General features: G+C 56.6%; 2 protein-coding genes across 2 annotated transcripts in view; both read right to left on the minus strand.

Annotated features, from left to right (window-relative positions):
* The window catches only part of TFEB (transcription factor EB), a 56,647-nt gene extending 49,261 nt beyond the window's left edge, over window positions 1–7,386 (minus strand). The window contains exon 1 of the mRNA XM_034991662.1: window positions 7,194–7,386. The gene's annotated coding sequence lies outside the window, so the exon portion shown is untranslated. The remainder of the gene's footprint in view (window positions 1–7,193) is intronic.
* A 1,425-nt stretch (window positions 7,387–8,811) lies between these two features.
* Window positions 8,812–17,210, minus strand: PGC (progastricsin). The gene is given in 9 exon segments (XM_034990816.1): window positions 8,812–8,955; window positions 9,655–9,753; window positions 10,153–10,300; window positions 10,932–11,054; window positions 12,265–12,512; window positions 12,972–13,066; window positions 13,963–14,080; window positions 14,381–14,543; window positions 17,152–17,210. Coding segments are annotated over 9 exon segments (1,197 nt in total).
* Between the last annotated feature and the right edge of the window lie 2,265 nt (window positions 17,211–19,475).

Consider the following 19,475-nt stretch of genomic DNA (forward strand, 5'->3'; position numbering starts at 1 on the left):
TGGGGCAGGTGCTGTCCCCAAACCAATTATAAACAAGGCAGAGGACAGGCTGTGACTTCCCTTGGCAAACAGGAGAAAATAAACCAGAGCCCCACCCCACAGACCCACTGGTAGAACTGGGGCGGGGGGGCGGGGGGATGCTGGCAAACTCTCTAGAGGAAGGGACAGACTGTCAGCCCTAAACCAGAGTGAAGCTGGACCTGGATCCTGGGGAGAGCAGGTGGCCAGGTGGGGGGGGGGGGGGGGGGGGGGGGGGCAGAGGCAGGGAGCTCCTCCTTGTCCAGCTGTGTACCCATCCCTGAGTATTAGATGGTGAAGCTGATACCCTGCCTGCAGGGCAGAGACCTGTTGTGTCCTCATTTCTGGGCACTTGATGGGGGCTCAGTTCACACTCATGCCCTCACTCCACAAAAATTTACTGACCACCCACTGTATACCAGGCTCTCTTCTGGGCCTGGGGATACAGCATCACACAAAACAGATCCAATCTCTGGGCTCAAGGTGCTGACGCTGGAGGGTTCCATTCATCTGTCGACTGATCGGCTCAGTCACCAAGCCCAACCTGCCACTTCCCTGCAGGGCCAAAGACCCTGCCACTGCCTCTTGTCACCTCCCATCACGACTCCTCCAGCTTCCAAGGAAGGATCCACCCCAAGAGCCCAGGGGAGAGCCCCCAAGGTGGCCCCACTATCTGCTGCCCTCAAGGCCCAGGACCTCCTAGATGATGATAGAGACACCCCTCCATCCAACAGTGACAGCCCCCCCAACATCTCCAGTCTGGGTAAGGAAGGAGAAGGGCATGGCTGCTTTCTGTGCATGTTTTATCACTTTTATTAGTAGTAAGAAACAATTCAGGGGCACCTGGGTGGCTCAGTCGTTAAGCGTCTGCCTTCGGCTCGGGTCATGATCCCAGGGTCCTGGGATTGAGCCCCACATCGGGCTCCCTGCTCAGCGGGAAGCCTGCTTCTCCCTCTCCCACTCCCCCTGCTTGTGTTCCCTCTCTTTCTCTGTCAAATAAATAAATATAATCTTAAAAAAAAAAAAAGAAAGAAAAGAAAAACACAATTCAAGCAGTGATGCCGTACTTGCCCACCCTGGGGTAGGAAAGTCAAGTCACATGGTGGGTCTTTCCAAGCCTCACTTCAACAGAGCCAAGGGCCACTTTGGACACCTCCCGCTAATCCAGCAATGCCACTCTGGCCCCAAGCACTTTTGCAGGAGCTTTAGATCCTGCCCCGGGTTCTGATGCCTCTTGGGGACAGTGCTGTCCTTTGATGTCCACCCCATCTCACCTTGTTCAAGCAGCAACTATCTCCCGAGCACCTGTCCCAGAGGGTGGTGCCGAGACCACAAGGCTGGACCGTGCTCACTTTAACAGGAGGTGGGGGCACAGAGCCAAGGTGGGGAAGGGAGGCTGATTATACCAGGGATTAGTAGCCACCAAATGGTGTCACAGTGGTCCCCGCCCCTTGGGACCTGGCTTCAGAAAGGAGACAGGCCTAAGAGGCCCAAAAGCAATCAGAGACCCAGGAGACAGAAAGCTCATGCCTGGGAAGCTACAAAGCAGTGGTCTGGGGACCGGCGGCATTAGCATCTCCTGAGAACTCATCCAAAATACAAATTCCAGACCTACTGGAATTTGTAGCCCTACTGATTCCAGACCTACTCAGTCAGGAACCCTGGGGTAAGGCCCTAGTAATCTGTGTTTCAACAACTGTTCCAGGTGATTCTGATGCCCACTCGAATTTGAGAGTTGCTGCCCTGGAGAAAGGGCATCAGAATCATTTGGGGAATTTTTAACATATTGTTGCCTAATCTCCTCCTTCAAGATTCAGGTGCACTAGTATTTTTTTTTTTTTTAAAGTAAGCTCTACTCCCAGTGTGGGGCTTGAACTCATGACCCTGAGATCAAGTGTGGCATGCTCTACCAAGTGAGCCAGCCAGGCACCCCTGATGTACCAGTATTTTTTAAGAGCTCCCCAGGTGAGCATAATATCCAACCAAGGCTACCAGGAAGGTATGCCTTGATGGACAGGGGATTTGGTTAGAGGGAGGAGTGCAGAGGAGGGCGTGCCAGGAGAAGGGGCCAGCATGAACAAGGACTGGGAGGAGGAAATATGGACCATGGATTTCTGGAAAACCTGCTGGAATTTTGGATTAATCCCCAGGGCATCACATTTTACTTTGGGGTCTCCACTATCAGGATAAAAGCCAACAAGGAGGCCTGCCCCCCAGAAGCTGGACGGGAGGTGGGGGTCGTAAGACCTCCTTTCTCCTCGTCCTTATGCCCACACCTAAGAGCCAGGAAAGAAAACCGGTGAGGACTCTGCCCCTCTCAGGTGACCTCTGCTGTCACCCGCTGCCCTATCGCTGGGATATTACCGCTGCCTTCACTCACACAGCAGCCAAGGGGATCTGAACCTCTGGGGCAGAGTGGAGGGGCAGGCTGCAGAAGCGCAGGGGAAAAGCCATGGGTCAGGAGTGGGTAGTGAGCGGCCAGGCCAGACGCTACCCAAGGAATCCCCAGGGGCATGGCAGGGCGGGGCAGGCCAGGGGCGGTAGAGATGCTGTAAGCATCCCCAGTTTCCCTATATGATCTTGTTAAATGTAGGGACCGGGCTGGGTGTGGTCACCAGGGAATGATGGGGGCTACAGCCACAGAAGCCGCAAAGCCCCGTGTAAGGCATTTCTTTCAAGAGTGTTAGATGCGCAGGGGAGTCCTGTTTGCAACTCATAGGTCTTTTTTTCTTCGCTAGAGCTCTCTATGCCTCTATTTCCTCACTTGGAAACGAGAAATAAAGAAATGAGTGAGTTGTAAGAGTCTGTTAAGATTAATAACTAATATTTTTAAGCACGATGCTATTCTAGATCTCATACATGCAGCATGCAACAAAATACTCAGCCCAGATGGGGTGCCTGGGTGACTCAGTCGGTTGAGCGTCTGACTCTTGATTTCAGCTCAGGTCATGATCTCAGGGCCCTGGGATCAAACCCCGAGTCGGGCTCTGCGCTCAGCACAGGATCTGCTTGGAATTCTCTCTCCCTCTCCCTCTGCCCCTCCCACTGCTCGAGCTCTCTCTCTCTCTCTCTCTAAAATAAATGAATAAAATCTTAAAAAAACAATACTCAGCCCTCTCTGTAGCACTAGCAAGCAGATGCTAGCATGATCCTTGCTCTGCAGGCGTGCAAACGGAGGCACAGCAGGGTTAAGCAGCTTGCCCAGGGTCACACAGCTAGGAAGTGGCAGAGCTGGGATTCCAAGACAAGCAGCCTGGCCCTAGAGCTCTGGTTCTCAACAATCTCCTGGCGACATGGCACTTAGCTCAGTGCTCAGTACATGCCAGCTCTGACTAAGTCCCAAAAGAAACTGTCTGGTCGCACCGCCTGGGGCCAGCCTTGAGCTTCAGCGGTGCCCCCCCAGCCCCCCAGCGCCATACCACACGCGCCTCCTTTTGGGGAGCCTTTCCCGTCCGGGATGCCTTTGCCAGAGATGGGTAGAAGGTTCACATTGCAGGGGACCCCACAGATGATCTCGGTTCCCAGCCATGGAAACAGAGGCTGAGAACAGCGGGGACCTGCTGCAGCCATACAGGCGGGCTATGAGGGGACTCCTGTGTCCTCGTGACTTTGGCGGCTGCTCATTCTCACTCAGTAGCTGCCACAGCCTTTTCCCCACATCTGAGTAAACAAGTGCCGAGTGAGGACTGCACCATAAGTTAATGTGTGAGGTTTCCAGGGAGACCCAGGGAGCCTTGTCTGAACTCCTCTCCTCCCTGGCGCTGGTCAGGAGAGTCCTCACCGGAGGTCCTTTGGTCACCTGTGTCAGCAGAGTTCAGAAGAACAGCCAGGAGACAGGTGTTGCCCTGGGGCAGAGGCCTCAGTGAGTTCCCACCCCGCTCGGAGCAGGAGACCCTGCATGGGGAAAAGAAGGTTGCCAGACTCCCAGCTGGCCACCTCTTAAGACAGAAGTCCTGAGAAACCCAAAGAGGCCTGCGTGAGAGATTGAGAACATGGATTTTGGAGGCAGTTGGACCTAGGTTAGAGTCCCTACCACTTCCAGGCTGTGTGACTTCCGGCAACTTGCTTAACTTCTCTGAATCTGGATAATGAAAAGAATCATTCCTACCTCACTCTAAAGAGTAAATACACAATAAATGTTGGCAACTATTATTTATAACTAAATTTTCTTATAATGTTGTTCTGTTATAGCATAAAGAGACTAGACGAATATTCCATTAATATATCGTGTGATTATACTCTCATAGCCGCACACATAGACGATTCATCTATACACATGTACCTAGATATCTATCATCTCATAACCACACACACACAAACTCCTTTCAATTACACACGCCCAGAGTGAAACACAGAGCAATACTATGGACTCACCATGTGCCAGACACCACTCCACCCTGAATCCCCACAACAGCCTGGAAGAAGTGTACCTCTTTCTCTTTTTTCAGAGGAAGACAGACATGTTACATTACATACATATGCACTTGCTGCATCCTGGGGCGTGGACACTTCTGGCAGCTCTGGAAATCCTGACCTCCCTCCCTCTGTGTCAGAGAAGGTCAACCCAACTTCCATGGTCATCTCCAGGGCAGCCCCAAGCTGGGCCCCAAGTGCTGACTGCCCTCCATCCCTAGGACAAAGGCCCAACCTGGCTTTCATACCAGCTGCGGTTGGGGAAACCCCTGCTGCGGGCAGAAACCAAGTTGACTTTGAAAAGGAAGAGACAGAAGCCAGGGGGTGGTTGGGCCACTCCCTGTGGGGGCAGGTGCTAAGTAACTCTATAAACTCCAGCTAATGATCCAATTACAGCCATAAACAAAGCCCCCAGAGAAATCAGGGCCAGAAGCCAGACCCTCAAAGGACAGGACAGCCAGGCCTGCAGGATGGGAGGCCCCTCCTACCTACTTTCCAGCGCTGAGGCTCAAAGGGGGCCTGACTGGCCATGGGGGTGGGCCCTGGGTATCCCTGCCATCCCAGGCCACTGGATGGGCTGCTGCCTGCCCTGGCCCACTCCCTGCCCCACCTCTGACTGTGAGTCACCCAGCCCTCAGCCCTCAGAAGCCCAGCTGGTTCTCCATGGATTTGGTGCTCACCTGAGGGGGTGTCCCCTGCCCCATGCCCTGCACCACTTCCATGGGACCCGGAACAGGATTCCGATTAGTCTGCACCTCCCAGAGCTGAGCTGAGGGCAAAATAGCACTGCAGCTGTAACAGGCCTTGTAAACTGTAAGCAATATCAGCTCCCTTCCAGAGAAGCCGAGCACAGAGGCACGCAAACAGCCTTTCATTTACGCTTTCTGGTTCCTGACTCTCCCACCCCGGCGGCCAGGGGGCCTGCAGAAAGAAAGGGGCCAAGTGAAGTGCTCTTTTTCCTACGGCTGGGGACTGAGGCATGGTGCTAGCCTACCAGCAAACTACCACGCAGGGCTCTCCCCTTCCGCTAAGACCGGCCTTTATTGCTGGCATCTCTCCCCCTCGACTGTTATCTGCCTGAGGGCAGGGCCTGCAGACTATCCACCAGGCTGGGCACCGAGAGGGCCTCAGAGCAAACAAGCTGAGGAGCTAGAAACTGCGTTCTGATCTGAGCCAACCACATCTGGCCGCCCAAGAGGAAACCAGAGCACCCCCCCCCCCCCAAGAATTGCCAGGTCTTGGGCCAGTGGAATCTTGGACTGGGCGGGTGCAGGGGCCTGAGCCCACATCTGAGAAGTATCACTAAGGCCCTGCACCGGCCTTTCCTTGCCCCTTCCCTGCTCGACTAAGACCCCCTCACTCTCAGGGTGGGAGCTGGGCGGTAATTAATTGACACTTCCCAGAGGGCGTAAAGCCAAAGAAAGCACTGCGCTCAAGTCTAGACCAGAAACTGCGCCGAACCGTCCCCAGAACGGACAGGCGAGAGAATCCCGGCTGGCGTGGACCGGGTTGGAAAGGACTCCGCGGTGAGCAGCCGCCAGGGAACGGGGAGGGGGAGCTCGGGGCCGCGAGGGCGCGCGTGCAGAGGAGCCCCGCCCCGGGCGCCCGCCCTCCCTCCCTCCTACCCCCTGGGCGCGGGGCTGGGGCGCGCCAGGCTGCTGCGGCGCGAACCTGCTCTCGCAAACCCGAGCAGCTCGGGGCAGCGGTGCGTGAAGCCAGAACCCCGGCTGGGAAGGGGCGGAGGAGCGGAGGGGCGGAGGGGCGGAGACGGAGCTGGCATCAACCCGCTCCCTCCGAGGAGGGAAGTGCACGCGCGGCGCCCCCGGCGCTGACCCGGGTTCGGGGAGGTGGGGAGAAGACCAAGCGCGGACTTGGGGGGCGGGACGGCGAGGGGTTGGGCGGTACGAACAGCTGGAATAAGGGGAAGGGGGCGTGTTTTCCGGGATTCGGGACCAAGAAGGTGGGGGGTACTCAGGGGTGGGCAGATGGCTGGGAGCTCCAGGGAGCAGAAAGAGGGGCGCGCGAAGGGTGAGCTCTGGGGTTGGGGTTCCCAGAGGTCGTGGAATAACGCAAAGGGGAGAAAAAGCCTCAGCTGGGGGATACCAGGGGACGCGGGCAGCGGCCGCTTCTTAAGACACCGAGGGTGGGGGGGAAGAGACAGGAAGGGAGGGAGGGATGGGACTTCCCCCGCCCCCTCCAGCAGCCCAGCCCCGGGGGCGTGGCGCCGCCCCGGCCCTCCCACTCCCCGGGACCATCCAGGTTGGGCCTGGCCGGGCGGGACTCGGCCCCTGCTCACCTCTCGGGCCTCCGGCGCCCTCCCCCGTACCACCCGCCCCCAGCCGCCTCGGGTGGAGAAGGAGTAGGCGCAAGGCCCACACGTCCCTCAAACTTGTTGCAAGTTCACTCCCACGCCTCCCGCCCCTTCGACTCCCAGCTCCCGAGCCGGGAAGGCCCATGCCCGCCCCGGCCCCTCCCGCCTGGTTACATAAGGTCGCGGAGAAGCCGCCCCCGGCCCGGGCCTACAGTGAGGGGCCGGAGGGGCTCCTGGGCTCCTCCGACAGCGCCGCTCCGGCCATGTGCCGAGCGTCCCGAACTAGACGGACAGCCGAGCGGGTGGCGGCGCGGCACACACACGCCCTGTCCCCTCTTCAGCCGGCACCCCCATCCACCCACCTGTCTCCCGCACCCACAATGGGGGCGGGGGAGCCTGGGTCCGGGGTTCCGGGCCCTCCGCGCACCCCCTGCCCCCCTGTCCCGCTCACCTAGCTCTGAAGGTCAATCCGTCCGCCGCCTGTCCCCCGCGGCTCTGGCAACTTGTCCCAAGTTCAGGTGTCCGGCCCGCGAGCTGCGCCTGCCGCCCCCTCCCGGACTCCTCCGGCTCCGCGCCACCAGGGAGGCCCGCCCCGTCCGCCCTTCCAGCTGCCGTCGGCGCCGCCGCCGCCGCCGCCGCCGCTCCCTAGGTCCAGCCCGCGGCCGCCGCCTCCGCTGTCACCGAGCCCCGCGCCCGGCGCCCGGGCTCCCGCTGTCAATCCGCACCCACTTCCCGCCGCGCCCGGCAGAGGGCAGCACACGCCCCCGCGGTCCGCCCCGCCCTGCTCCGCCCCTCGCGGGCCTACCGCGGCGCCCGCGGGGAAATGTAGTCCCTCCCGGCGGGTCCAGCAGGAACGCCGGGATTTGTAGTCCCACTCTGTGGGCCCTGGCCTACGTACACGGGCATGGCTGTTGACTTGGAATTTACGTTCCACTTCGTTTCTGCCCCTTCTGCAAGTTTTTTTTCTCTTCTTACTCAGAGATGCCAGAGAGCTCACTATGATACACCCCGTGGCCTCTCTGATCCCAAGGAGAGGCCTGCAGCATGCTATCTTTCCCAGAGTCTAGGAAAGATGTAAGGTCCCAGATGGTGTGCTATTGCTATAGAAACTACTAGGTGGCAAACCTCAGTTTCCCTCGTGTTCTGGAATGGAGTGCCAGACTTGGATCTTGTATTTCACTCCTGCCCCTGAATGTAAGGAGCAAGGTTGGGGTCAGCCTGGTGAAGGACGGGGTGAAAGAAATGTACAAAGAGCCTACAACCCTCCCATTCTGAGTTTCCAATACTCCTCCTCCTCAAGCCTCGTCAGTCCTTGCTTGCTCCCGCCTGGGGCAAAGGGCTCTAGGTGAAAATTTGTTTCACTCAGCCCAGACCTTCTGAAGCCCTCCTGGAAATTGGTTCTGGGCGCATCACCCCCCTCCCGGAAGGACCCATGACTGTCACAAGTGTACGTAGGCATCTAGCATTTCTCAGAAGCTCCTAGTACAAACTTGATCACAGGTGAGGAGATGAAGGCCTAGGTGTGGGAGGATGGGAGGCCTAGTCCCAGTGCTAGTGGACTTGCCTGGGGTGATTCTGCTGGTCGTTCGGTCCATTAGGTCAGCAGAGCATTTCAGGTTGTGGCAGTAGGGCCCCTTGGCCCATCACAAAGGAATGCCCAGCCTCAGTGTCAGTACCACTAGCAGAGAGAAGGTGTGAAGAGACTCCAAGCCCCGAGGGGTACAGGGCCCCTCCCCAAGCCCTACCTTATGCCCCATCTCTCTTAGAACCTCAGTGACCCCCCACAAACCTCCTAGCCCCCGAGGGAGAACCTACCTGCCCTCCTGCCACCTACCTGCCCTCCAGCAGAGGCACATCTGCCCTTGACTTCACTCTTCCCTCCCATTCCCTGTGACCAGGAGCTGCCTTACAGGCCACAACCACCCTCTAAAACAACACGCTGGCCAACATGGAGAAGAACTATTTATTATGACAGAAAGCCCAGAAGCCAGAGAAAGAAGGCTGAATCCAGAGAAGAAGCCCCTGCAGGGTGGGGGTGGAGAGGAAGAAGGAAGCCAGGCGTCCAGGCACTAGCAAAAGCCCACCCTGTTGTTGCCAATGTCGAAGATGGAATAGTAGGACCTGAGGAAGATGCCCCCGAGGATCCACAGGGGCTGGCCACTGCTGGAGGGCAGGTAGGTGGCCTGGACCCCAATGGTGCAAATGCCATTGCCCTGCACAACACAGAAGGGCGGCACTCATTCATTTGCTCACACATGGACCGGGCACTGCTCAGCCCTGAGCCCCAGGCCAGGAGCACGATGCAGAAATGAGGGAGCCAGACTTGCTGCCCCTGAGGGCTCACAGGCCAACTGAGCCCCAGAGTAGGAGGGATTTCTGCAATGGGTAAATGCAGGCTGCAGTAACCATCTGCAGTCTCCTCTCTCCGAGTTCCCACCCGCCTCCCTTTTGCTCCCGATTTGGAGGTCAGCCTGCTGGCAAAGCCTTGAAGCCAGACCAACTTGGCACGCAACCTTAGCTTCACCCTGACTAGCTTTGTAGCCTTGCATCAGTTTCTTAATCTCTCTGGACCTCCAAGTTTTCACTTGTAAAATAGAAATTAGCATCTCCCTCCTTGAATGGTCTGACACTTCAGTGGGAAACAGTGTAGGCAAAGTGCCTTCCCACAGTGCTGACCCTAGTAAGTGCTCGACAAACACCCCAGTGCCTCTCCGCACTCATTAATAATGGTAATCAATAGCAGATGACACTCTTCTGCTTCACAGCCTCGTGCCACAGTAGGGGTTTGGAATCAGTGAGTGCAGAAAATAAAGCAGTGCTCGCAAGCAGTTGGGTGATGGCACGTGGTAAGGAGACCCAGCGTCTCAGGCTCCCAGCCCCTCCTCACACCCGTCACGTCCCTACAGACTCACTGTGAAGATGTAGGAGTGGTAGGGCAGGGAGAAATGCACACAACTGATGAGGAAGGTCAATGTGGGCAGGTTCTGGATGTTGTTACAGTCCACGATAAGCTACAGAGAGGAACAGAGCCCAGGTGCCTGAGAGGACCTGCCAACCCGCTCACCTCAGTGCCCTTGGTCATGCTGCCCCGCTTTGCCCCACACTTCAGTTAGTTTGACCTTATCCAAAGCCTGGGAAGTGTTTAACCCATTTCCTTGGAGGGGCTGAAGCTCCAAGGAAATTCTACCCAGTAGTAACCACCCCTTACCCTCTCAGCACAAGCCTCCAGCCCCCCTGAATCAGCCTCCAGGCCCCCAGCCCCAGTCCTCCCAGGGCCTCCCCACCCCCACCTCCAGGCCTTTGGGAGCAGCTGGAAGCATGGAGGCCAAGAGTGGGGCAACTCCCAAAAGAATCATAAATCTTCCCAGTGGGCCTCTGCGAAAGAAGGGGGATGCCTCCACCAGACACACCTGTCCATACTGGTCCGCCTGGGCCCCTGTAGCTTGCAGAAGGGCGCTCAGGTACTGCTGGGGTATGGTGAGCAGAGAAGTGCCCATGTCCACAATGGCCTGGCAGCCCTGGGAGCACCAGCCTGTGGCGTGGCCGCCAGTGAGGAACCTGAATGGTGAGGAGATGAACGCACTCAGCACCTCCAGCTCAGGGCATCTAAGAAGTGGGCTTTCCCCACCACTGAGGGCCAAACAGCCACAGCCACAGAATCCAGGTATACCTCAGGAAGGTAAGGACTCTGCAAAGGTCAATCCAGCCATCCCCCTGCCTCACACCATTCAGAGTCTATTCAAGGCCACCTAAATGGCCATGGAACGTCTTTCTTTAAAGTTCCAAGGAGGGTACTAGAAACACTGAAAGCCGGGGTCACTGAACGGTTTAAGTACTATGACCACATTAATCCACCCCCCCGCCATATACACCATGGTTTCCAATTAGTAAGCACATAGTGTTGGACCACAGGGTTTATAATGTTTGAGATTCCAGACCTACCCCATTTATGTTGTGCCCATCTCACCTACTTCTCCAGGCTGAGCTGGGCCTTCAGTCTCCAGCAGAGGATAGCTGCGGCTTTGTGGGGGCAGGCCTCAGGGGTCCCCTATCCCCACCTCCTAGCAGTACCTACGTGTGTGTGTGTATGTGTGTGTGTGTGTGTGTGAGAGAGAGAGAGAGAGAGAGAGAGAGAGACAGGAAATGCCTCGGAGCCTGCCACGCCCTCAAGCCCTCAGCGCAGACACACTCCTCCAGGCCGATCTACCAGTAGCGCTCCTGGGTTACGGGGGCCCAGTAGATTGGCCCCCTGCGCAGGCTGTGCTCTATCCCTCTGAATATGAGAACTGCTTCGTTCTGAGAGCTCATATCCCTGCGGAAGGCAAAGGGAAGGGTGAATCAGGGAATGGCTATAGAAAAGATTTCCTGTTGAGCATTCACTCTCAAAGGGAAATAGAGGTCCTGCCCTGGCCGCAGGCTGAGGCTCCCTGAGGGCAGGGCTGTGTCTCCCCCTCAGTCCTGGGCTCCAGGGCAAGGCTGTGTCTACCCCTCACACTAGGCTTGCTGAGGGAATGGGTTATGTCCCCCTTTCTCACTGCAGCTCCACGCTGAGCCCCTCAGAATTCCCAGTGCCTCTGGTTCCAGAGGCAGGGCCTCTGGGGAAGCTGCTGGTTGTGTGGCCTCCACCCCGTCCCATATACCCTTCTTCTCTCCCTTCCACCTCTTGCTACTACTCTTGTATGTCACTGGGAGTTTGACCCTGAGCCCTGCTTGTCATTTTTCTGCTGGGACTGGAGGGAGGTGGGGCTTTGGCAGGGAGGAGGGAAGGATATTCCCTGCTCCTTTCAGCCTTCCCTGGGAGCCGAACCTGAGTGTGGAATTGGGCAGAGCTCCTAAGGGCTAAACTCAGAATGAATTATAATCAGAGGTGAGACTAAGTCAGCAACATTAGGAACAGGGTAACATTGTTGATAGTCAGCCTCAGATGATTAAGGCCAGATAGCAGATGCTGACTATCTCCAGAAGGTGGCTGGCTAACTCTGGAGGAAAGAAAGTCCCTCCCAGGCCACTCACCGTGCCCCCACCACCTGGCTCCGGGCCACCCACACTAAACGGCTGCATTGCTTGTATTTATGGTGAGGAAAACACCTTGTTAGGGGCAAATGATGAACCTTGACCAGAAGACTCCAGGATCTGGAAAGAACAATACATCAAAGGAGATGATGCAATAGATTGTACACAAAAGAAGTGTCCAGAAGGCAGTGAGCTAACTGTGGCTCTGGGCAGGAGGTAAATCCAAGAGGTATTGAGAATGAGCAGCCACACTCAAAGCTAAGTTCACCCAGAAGAGGCAAAGATTCTGAAGGACAGACACAGGGATGAGGGAAAGGGTGTGGACAGGGGGACAGGTTCCAAGCCCAGGAGGAAAGTCCTAGACACAGTAGTAGCTGAAGCCAAATGCCTACTGGGAGGCCTCCAAACCCCAAAGCACTGAGCTCACTTGTCTGGGGTCTGGGGAGGATGGGGGGAGTTGCCTGGGAGCTGAGGACCCCCCCCCCCGCCCCCCACAAGCAGTTTCTTACCTGCCTAGGTAGAAGCTGAAGACCGGGCTGGAGAGCAGGCCTGCCTGCAGCATGCCCTGCAGGGCCATGGTGCTCCTACCCTCGGCCAGGGCCGGGTAGGCTAGGCCCATGATGCCATCAAACTTTAGCCGGAGGAAATAGGGATTTGGCTCATGCTCACTCAGGCCAAACTGCTGGTTGGGGACCTGGATGCTCTGCACCTGGAAGGGACACAGGGGATGGGAGGTGACAAGTGTAACTCCACTCATCTTCCTATAAGCCTCCTCCCAAAGACCCTTGAGGCTCCCTTGTTCATCCCTCCCTCACCCCTGCCCCTTGCCTTCTTGACACATCTTGCAAGAGCTAGGTTTTCTCTCAAGTGGCCTTCCCCAGCTGCTGCTGCAGCACCCCCACCTCCATCTTCTTCCCCCTGCTCCCCCCCACCCAGCTTTAAGCTCCTTAACCAAAGGACCTGGTCATCCACTTCATCGGGGTGAGCTCAGTGCGGGCTCGGTGACTGCATGAAGGGGCGCTTGGTGTACTCATCACCTGATTTGTACTCAGTAGAGCACTAGGTGTTTCTCTGTATTCTCGGTCTCTGGCTAAGCTCCCATCAGACTCAGGTCTGGGAGTTTCCAGGCCAGGTCAGAGCCCCGGGTACAGCTCCCACATCCTGGGGCGCGGAGCGGCCTGCAGCGGACTCACCCTCAGAGTGTCTAGCCCTAGACACTGCTGAGGCTGCCACTGCCATACTGCACAGAGGAGGTCTGCCGGTTGCTGGAGTAAGTCGAGGACACATTGGGGTTGAAGCAGGAGCGGCCGGCTGCGGTGGGAAGGAGGGTTTGGGGAGGCAGGCTGGTAAGCGGAGGGCTGCTGACCTGAGTCCCAGCATCCCAGGACACATGGTCTCGGGGTGGCCAGCTGAGGGGTTTCCCAGCATGGGAAGGCCCGTGTAAGGCAGCCAGGCTTGGCCTCAAAGCCCCCTCTGACTTACAGAATCTTGGGTTGTCCTTTGACCGTGACCCTTGGTAGGTAGGTTGCCTAGAATCCTTCTCTGTTTCCCTGCCCCCCTTGCAGATCCCCACCTGAGAAATTACTCATCAGCTGTAGGAGCAAATGAACTTCCAAGGAATCCCTGCATTCCCTCCACCCTCAGCCCGTCAAGAACCTGGCCTGAGATACCTAGGGACATGGCCAATGAGGGACTCTTTGGACAAGAAGTGCCAGGACTCAAACCCTAAGGCTCTGGCAGGGACCAGGGCAGCCTTAAGGAGGGGAACATGGCCTGTCTCCAAATACAACTACAAGACAGGGACCAGATCCTATGTTGCTCTCCCCTGTGTCTAGGAGACAGGCAGCGAGATAACTTAGTAAGCAGTGGAGTGGAATAGGAAGAATGTTGTCGACTTTGGCGGGACAGAATGGTGTGGTCTGCGGGGAACAGAATGGAGCAGAGCAGAGTGGGATGGACGGAGCAGGACAGGCCGGCTGGAGCAGGTGAAGGAGCATGTGTTGGTGAGAGGGAAGACAAAGAAACCACCCAGGTCTGGGGCCAGCCTCTTCCCTCTGTCTTGAGCATGACCCTTGACCCTGGCCAAGTCCGTGACTTTCAGGATTGAAGCACCCAGGCCCCACAATCCCGGCCTCGGTCTCCCCTTCCCCCAGGGCTATCAGTGCCCTCCCTTGCCAACCACTCCCCCTAGGGAGTCCTGCACTTACCACAGGCCTGGCTCTGGCACTGGACCGAGGGCACCCACAGGCTGGAGGAGCCGGTATCAAAAAGGACCAGGAAGTTTTGTGGTGGGGTCCCGATGGCGATTTCCCCAAGGTACAGACTCTGGGGGGCCATGGGGCAGGCTGTTAGCTCTGGAGGGATACCGAGACCCTCAGGCCCAGCCTCCTGCATGGACAGAAACCTTGCCCTACAACCTACCCCAGAGGCAGAGGCCCAAGCCTATCTTCCATACTTGCCCAGAACACACAGACCCTTAGTTGGGGCCAGCAGGTGTGAAAGACGGGAGCAGGCCCCAGAGGCCAGGTGGGAGGATACAGAGAGGATAGCTCAGCACACCCCCAGGGCCCGGCCTCAGCCTTTGGCACCAATGAGAGGGAACCCCCACGGAGGGTCAGGACTCACATCCAGGTAGGCCAGGGGTTCGTAGACCACACCGAGGTTGCCGAAGTGGTACTTCTGGGTACCACTAGGTGTGGGGGGAGTCTTGTGGGTCCTCAGGAACTCCCCCAGTAAGCCCTTCTCTTTCATGGTCTCACGGATGGGCTCTAATTTCCTCAGGGGGACTCTGCAGAAGGGCTGGCGTCAGTGTAGGGCCCTCCCTCCTTCCTACAGCACCTCTGACAGTCCCAGTGCCTCTGTCCCTCCCTGCTGTGCCACCTGCAGCCGCATCCCTCAGGCACCCAGCCCCTGTGTCCCCTGTGCCTATCACTGTGTGTCTCTGTGTGTCTCCCTCTCGCTCCCGCTCTAGCTCCACCATCCCTTTCTCTCTGTCCCCATGGCTCTTTCCCTGGGTCTGACCCTCTGTCTCTTTCTCCCTCTCTCTCCTTCAAAGCTCTTCTCAGGACTTGTTCCAAGATTCAGAAAACAAATACCTTCACCCACGCATACCCGCACCCCATCTCGAGGGTCCTTAATGTCCTGGCCCTTTGTTCTCAGATAGCCCATAAATTCCTTCCCTGGAAGGGGGTGGGGGGACTTCAGCCATTAGCCTTGGCAGGATATATGCATTGTCTTTATGTAGGGCTTGAACTCAGGACCCCAAGATCAACGGTCACATGCTCTACCGAGTCATCCGGCCAGGCGACCCAGGAGATATGCATTTTAAGAAAGATTTCAGAGATGGCAGAGCTCACCCCTACCCTCTCCTATGGTGGCCCTCAGGCAGCTGGCTTCGGCTGAATGTGACACAGTATGGGGACGGACAGCGCTAGACTGGGACTCAGAAGACAGGATTCTGGGTCTGCCCCTGCCTGGGGCCGATCACTGCTCTTCTCCCGACACCAGGCAGGGTGGAAGTTGGCCTGGGTGGTCTGGAGCCCAGATCCGCTCTGGAATTGGAGCTGATGAAGTCTGGGTTTCTGCCCCTGTCTCCCTTGGTTCTCCTCCTCCAAGACCTGATTGCTGCCATTGCCTAGGGGGTCTCTGCGGTCCACCCAGGCTCGTTCCAGACTCCAGAAGTCCCACTCCTTTCTTTTCTTTCCCCACCCGATCCCCCACTCCCTCAGGACCCTGCCTTCGCCCCCAGTTCTCCACTGAACCCATTCACATTGAGCTACGAAGACTGATGGTTGCTCAGGCTCGCCACCTCTACAGAACTTGGATATTACACACAGGTTTCTGCGAGGAGCCGTGTCTTCAGCAGAGGCATCGGTCCTTACGGATGAGACAGGAGGCACTGTGCAGGCCGGGTGCCCTCCCCATGTCCTAGGAGCCACACCTCCTCGCTCCCTTTCTCCTGACACCTCAGCATGTACACATTACATTCCTGGTGTCTCTGCTTAGATGACTGTGCCATCTGCTAAATAAATAGTGGGCCTTAAGGGAATTTTTAGCAAACGTCTGCCTATCCAGAAATCATCGTCCCTTGCTGGAGGAAGAAAGCACACCTGCCATTCAGGGTCTGTGTGGATAGCAGTCACCCCGACTCTGTCCCAGGTCCATCTTTTCTCATCAGATGGGGAAGCAGCTGTGCTTTTTCCTTTGCCTGGAATTGCAACCATCAGCAGGTTAAGTCCACAGCAAGGCATGTAGCCCATAGTTAAAGATTATTGGGAACACACCAGGATGCTTTGCTTAAGATAATGAAAAGGAAGCCCAAGAGAGCAAGAAATGAATTAGTCTGCCCAATCGCAAGGTGTGTAACCCCTGCTTCTGCTAACAAAGATAGCATCACTGACACACATTGCTGGGATGTTTTGCAGATCCAGAGCAGGGAAGGGAAGGACCACCCAATCACATTTGATGAAACCAGACAGACCAGGGGTGCCTGGGTGGCTCAGTTGGTTAAGTGTCTGCCTTAGGCTCAGGTCATGATCCCAGGGTCCTGGGATTGTGTCCCTCATCGGGCTCCCTGCTCAGTGGGGAGCCTGCTTCTCCCTCTGCCTGTCACTCCCCCTGCTTGTGCTCACTCGCTCTCTCTCTGACAAATAAATAAATAAAATCTTTAAAAAGTAAAACAAAAAAACAAAAAAAAACAGACAGACCAGTGCCAGAAAGACAAGTCATTCAATCTTGAGGTTGACCCAATCAATGACCCTTCAGAAGAACCCATGACCTCAAGCCCCTCATCTCTGATTATTTCCCCTTAAAAACCCTCACTTGCAGGGCGCCTGGGTGGCTCAGTTGTTAAGCATCTGCCTTCGGCTCAGGTCATGATCCCAGGGTCTTGAGATCGAGCCCTGCATTGGGCTCCCTGCTCGGCAGGAAGCCTGCTTCTCCCTCTCCCATTCCCCCTGCTTGTGTTCCCTCTCTTGCTGTGTCTCTGTCAAATAAATAAATAAAATCTTAAAAAAAAAAAAAAAAACCTCACTTGCAAGGAATCAGGGCATATGGGACTTTTGAGCATTAGCTCCCCATTCTCCTGGGTAGCTCCACACCGATAAATGAGCCTATCTCACTTCATGGCAAAAGCTCGGTGTCAGTTTTTTCATTGGCTTGCAGGGCATCTGGTGGACAAACCCTGCTTTGGTTTGGTTACAGACATTTCATGAGGGCAAAGGCTGTAGCGCCTCCCACCTCTGAGTTCCCAGCTTACACCTGCTCAGGGAGCCTTCCCTGCCCCAGCAGAAACTCCAGAGTAGAGACCGGTGGGGCGGCCCCTGGCCAGGCTACCCCTCACAGGGCTCCAGACTTCTGCCCGGACTCCGGCTCCAGAGGCCAGGCCCTGGACTCACTTGATGACTGCCGCCTCCAAGAGCTGGAGGCTGACCATGGTCACCACCATCCACTTCATGATGCCGGTTCCCAACTGGCCACAGAGGAAGAGCCACTCCAAGTCGGGCTGATGCAGTGGAGTGAAGGCCTGAGCACTCCTGCCTTTATACCTCCGGGTTCTAGCCCAGTCCCTTCCTCCCTGCCCCAGGCACCTGACCTCAATCCCAGGTGCACCCTGTGCTCCGCCTATCAGTTGTTTTAGGTGTTTTCCTTCTTTTTTTTTTTTTTTTCAATTTATTTATTTGAGACAGAGAGAGAGCACAAGGGGGAAGAGGGGCAGAGTAGAAGGAGAAGCAGACCCCCTGCTGAGCAGGGAGCAGGATGTGGGGCTCCATCCCAGGACCCTGAGATCATGACCTGGGCCGAAGGCAGACACTTAACTGACTGAGCCACCCAGGCATCCCTGTGTGTTTTCCTTCTTGAGGGTGGCCACTTTTTAAAACAAGCTGTGGAGGCCAAGAAGTGTGAATAATAGGAGTTTCCATAAGATGCACCGGTGAGGATTTCTTCTTGTCCAGGAACAGAGGCATGATGTGACATTTCGGGGCGAGGGCCAGAGTCAGGTCCATGGAGGGCCATAGGACCTCCATAGACAGGTTTCTCATCCTCCGTACTATTGCCATTTTGGAACATATGATTCCTTGTTGGGGGGCTGTTCTGTGCTGTTTAGATGGTTAGCAGCATCCCTGGCCTCCACCCGGGATGCCACCAGCAGTCCAAATGTTATGAACCAACAATGTCTCTGGGCATTGCCAAATGTCCCCTTAGGGGCCGAAATTGTTGAGAATCGCTGGTCTATAGGTGATGCCCTTGGAGATCTGACTCAAGTCCTGGTCCCCAGCACGCCCAAACCTTGTGGGGTGCCATTCGGGTGGCTGGGGATGATGGGGCCGGTACCTAGGATGATGGTAATACCATGTGGTAGCGAGATGCTGCTGCTCGTAGTGATCCTTAGCTCTGAAGCCGGTGGTGGGGCTGGCGTGCCAGTGGCTGAGGTCAGAGCTATTTGCAGCAGCTTTGGAGGCTTCCCAGTCAAACGGAGTCCCAGTTGGACAGTCTGTCCTCATAGTTCAGCAGGTGCTCGGGACACACCCACGATGTAAATCACACTGGCCTCTGGGTGTTCCCCTTGTACAGGTCAGCAACAACAAGAGGCCTGGGGCAGGGCAGGAGGGGACATGCCAGACCTTGCCTCTCTTCCTCGTGGTCTCTCTTCTCCAGCCCCACTGAGATTCTGCCCCTGTCTTTAGTGCTCCTCCAATGCCTGTATCCCCCATTACTGTCCTCCAAGCCCCCATGTGCCCCAGTCCCGCCCCTAAGTCTGGTCCACCCCGTGCCTCTCTCTCATCTCCCGGCCCTCCTTGCTTCCCAGCTACAAGTTTCTTTTTTTTTTTAAGATTTTTATTTATTTGTTTAACACAGAGAGAGAGAGCACAAGTAGGCAGAGCAGCAGAGAGAAGGAGAGGGAGAAGCAGGCTCTCCGCCGAGCAGGGAGCCTGATGCGGGGCTCGATCCCAGAACCCTGGGACCACGACCTGAGCCGAAGGCAGCCGCTTAATGACTGAGCCACCCAGGCGCCCCTCCAGCTACAAGTTTCTCACGGGCTGAGATGACCTGGAGCTGGCCCAGTGCTCACCAGCCCGGCACAGGAGAGCTCCCCAGTTTGGGGTGAGTGGAAAAAGTCCCCAAGCTAAACCCATCTCTGCCACCTTGTACTGCACGGGCAGGGCTCCAAACACTTGTCAGGCCCTCAAGCCCCAGGCAGAAGGCCACAACCAGACCTGCAAAAACTGATATAATCCAGCCAATGGGGGAGATTCACCTCGGGCCACCACCACCCACTGCCCAGCCAGAGCCCCAGAGCCTCCCCTAGCCCTATGATGGGGGAGGGGAGAGGGGGCACTAGAGGTCTTCCCAGGATTGGCACAGAATGGGATATACCTACCTGATTGTGTCTCAAAGCCAAAGCAGCTCCCATTCCTCCCTGCAGTCCCCTGGTAGTCCCTAGGAGTCTCACAGCTGCCAGGCTAACCTTCCCCAAAGCCCGGTGGCCCCACATCCCTTCTGAGCATCCCTGCCCTACTGCTTCAAGCCAGGGCTCCCTTCTTGGCTGCCCAGCCCTCGGGGATCTGCAACTTCACCTCTACCCCAACCTGATCTTCTGATAGCAGCCAGGCTCCTCAGTGTCCTCAGATATTCTAAGCCCTCGTCTGTCTCTGGCCTGACCCCCAAGACCCAGTCACTTGTTGGTGGAAAGCCCACTTCTCTCCCATCTACCTGTCCA

The sequence above is a fragment of the Mirounga leonina genome, unplaced genomic scaffold (assembly GCF_011800145.1).
Source record: "Mirounga leonina isolate KUSES-001 unplaced genomic scaffold, KU_Mleo_1.0 Mir_53, whole genome shotgun sequence".
In the NCBI taxonomy this organism is placed as follows: Eukaryota; Metazoa; Chordata; class Mammalia; order Carnivora; family Phocidae; genus Mirounga; species Mirounga leonina.